The following is a 3079-nucleotide window of genomic DNA, read 5'->3' on the forward strand; positions in this document are numbered from 1 at the left end:
CCTGATCACTTGTCCTCCCTGCTGTCTGTCTCTCACCTGGTTAATCATACCTGCTCACTGTGAACGTCAAGCTACTGTCGTCCTTCAGCACACAGACCTCAGTCCTGCACTTCCTGTCACATGGTCTCCGGCCACTGTCGTCCATGTTTACAGCTTCAGATTTCTTTGTCACACCCTTTCCCCTCCCCCCCCTCTACTGACTACTACGTTCATCACATTTCATACTGCTCATTACTAACTCTGATGGAGCTACTCGTGAATGTGTCTTAATGGTAGTTTGCCTGGTTTGTGTTAAATCAAACTGCACCATCTCTCTCCACTTTAATCTGTATGATGAGAAAAGCCTCAGAAGAAGCAGAAGAGAATCTGTGCTGCTCCCACAACTGACAGTTTGAATCCACATGTCTTCATCGGTGTGCGGTGGACGTTGAAGGACGGCAGCAGAACAACATTCAGAGGAAGCATCCCTTTAGAATAAAATCAGTCAGTTCTGAGACGGACTGAGGCCACGGATAACAACTCTGGGTCAACTTTACTTCAACTGTCCTCAGACTGAAATGAGTGCTGTGTTCCCAAAACCCTGAAATGTAAAGTGGCCCACAGAAGAGAACCGTGACCTGTCCTGGGTCCATGTGTCTGAAATCCTGTTTGCTTTGGGAGAGTTCGTCGCTTCGGTCTGAGACATTTATAGTTTCCAGTGTTTCTGTCCTTGAGGTCAATGATGAGGAAAATACAGCAGCTCTGACTTCATAACGACTGAAAATAACATTACATTACAGTCATTTAGCAGACGCTTTTATCCAAAGCGATTTACAATTCAGATTCTATCACATCTCTACACCGTAGGCACAGCTACAGGAGACATTTTTGGGGTTAAGTGTCTTGCTCAAGGACACAGACATGCAACTAGCAGAGCCGGAGATCGAACCACCGACCCTCTGATTGAAGGACGGCCCTGCTCTCCACTTAGCCACAGTCGCTAACAACAGTATGCTGTTCTACTGCCCATAAACTAACATCTCACACAGGCTGGAACATATTGACACATTAGCAATTAATCCTCAGATTATTTTCTCAAACAAACATCAGAAAAACACAAAACAGTCCTAAAGATATTCTGTTTACTCGACCGTTAAGAAAAATAAAACGGTTTGTTTACTTAATTATAACTTAATTATCAATCAATAATCAAATTAGTTTGATTCTTTGTCGATCAACAAATTAATGAATTGTCCTGATAACCAGCTGTTGACTGACCGATAACCGGCTGCTAACTGGCTATTAACTGACCGATAACTGGCTGCTAACCAGCTGTTAACTGACCGATAACCGGCTGCTAACCAGCTGTTAACTGACCGATAACCGGCTGCTAACCAGCTGTTAACTGACCATTGACCAGCTGCTAACCAGCTGTTAACTGACCATTGAGCAGCTGCTAACCAGCTGTTGACCTCCAGGTGAACCAGTGGAAACTGTGTGGACCAGCAGAAGCAGCGCTCCGGGACACAAAGAGGATTTCAGAGGGTTATGGATCCAGGAAGTCTGCCTGAACAAGTTCTTGAGATCTTACCAGAGCCTCTTTGCCACCTCCTGCTACAGATGCCTGGTAGGGACAACCTTTATCTGTTGGTGATTTTAGGGCTTTGCTTTGGGGGAGATTTTCCTGCCTCTTCTTACCGGCTCCCCATCTGTCTTTTACCTCTCCCTTTTCAATGACAATTACATCACAGATATTAGTGGGAGTCAGTGAGTGAGTCATGCACATCATCTTCATCAATGATACAATGACAGTCAAAATCACATGACTCTGACATGCAGCCTGGTGGTTACCATGGTTACTACTCAGAGAGGGAAACCAACACCCCCCGATGCCGTGATTGGACCACATCTGAAGTAATTTAAGGAACTAAAGTCAACAGTGTTCATGAAAGTTGTATATTATAAAGTGTGGTAAAATATAAAGACATGTGAGCCACCAGTCTGGTGTTGGTTTCTCTCGCTGGTTCTAGTTCATGAGTGATGAGGTGTGAAGAACAAACACACTGAAACTCTGCTCACCTGTCTGAACTTCCACTCCTGCTCCTGTTCGGACTCTTTGGGCCTCAGGGGGTCCTTAAACGCCCCCTCCAGCTCCAAGGAAACAGGGTCATAAGGTCCCAGCAGCGGTAGAGGCTGCTGGGAGGACTGGAGCTGCTGGGAGGACTGGAGCTGCTGGGAGGACTGGTGCTGCTGGGAGGACTGGAGCTGCTGGGAGGACTGGAGCTGCTGGGAGGACTGGAGCTGCTGGGAGGACTGGTGGCGTTTGAGCTGGTCGTTAGACAGCTGCACCTTGTTGATGCGCTGAGCCGCCCGGTTATCTCGAGCTTTTTGCTGGTAAAGAGAGGAAACAAGAGGTCATGCAGACGTGATGACGTTAGAAACATGATGCTGCTTTATTCCTCTGGTCTATAAATCAGAGCTTCACTTTAAAAAGGTTCATCTGATCCACTTTCACCAAGTTAAATCTTTTTAACCAACTTCAGTCCAGATCAACTAACAAATATTAATGAATTTTCAGAATATAGGAGGCAGTTCACAAACTCGCCCAGTTTGGACGTCACCAACGACCAAATATGTGACAAAGAATATTGAATTCAATGTTTCACTTTCTGACATCAATGATCTGTAAATAATAATAAACTCACCACGAAGGGAGCTCGGTCCTGAGAGCTGGCCTTCCTCCACAGCTTAGCGATCTGCTTCACTCTGGTGGACCAGTCTGACACACACACACACACACACACACACACACACACACACACACACACAGTTCAGTAGAGGACACCATCAGACAGACTACTGAGTTTTAATAAACGGCCATATTGATGAACGCTGATCTCTATAAAATCATAAGATAGTAAATGTTGCAACGCACAAGAAATATTCTGGATGTGTGTGTGTGTGTGTACCAGGGTGCTATGTATGTGTGTGCGTGTGTGTGTGTGTAACAGGGTGCTGTGTGTGTGCGTGCGTGTGTGTGTGTAACAGGGTGCTGTGTGTGTAACAGGGTGCTATGTGTGTGTGTGTGTGTGTAACAGGG

The 3079-nt window shown here is 45.9% G+C and overlaps 1 protein-coding gene across 1 annotated transcript in view; it reads right to left on the bottom strand.

The window, feature by feature from the left end:
• The window catches only part of LOC116400208 (histone-lysine N-methyltransferase 2C-like), a 63570-nt gene that overhangs the window by 23044 nt on the left and 37447 nt on the right, over positions 1–3079 (bottom strand). The window contains exons 6-8 of the mRNA XM_031877925.1: positions 2685–2802; positions 2059–2370; positions 1571–1705 (exon numbers count right to left, since the gene is read on the bottom strand). Of these exons, the coding sequence (XP_031733785.1) occupies positions 1571–1705; positions 2059–2370; positions 2685–2802 (565 nt within the window). The remainder of the gene's footprint in view (positions 1–1570; positions 1706–2058; positions 2371–2684; positions 2803–3079) is intronic.

This window comes from Anarrhichthys ocellatus, unplaced genomic scaffold (assembly GCF_004355925.1).
Source record: "Anarrhichthys ocellatus isolate YVR2014 unplaced genomic scaffold, GSC_Weel_1.0 scaffold155, whole genome shotgun sequence".
Classification (NCBI taxonomy): domain Eukaryota; kingdom Metazoa; phylum Chordata; class Actinopteri; order Perciformes; family Anarhichadidae; genus Anarrhichthys; species Anarrhichthys ocellatus.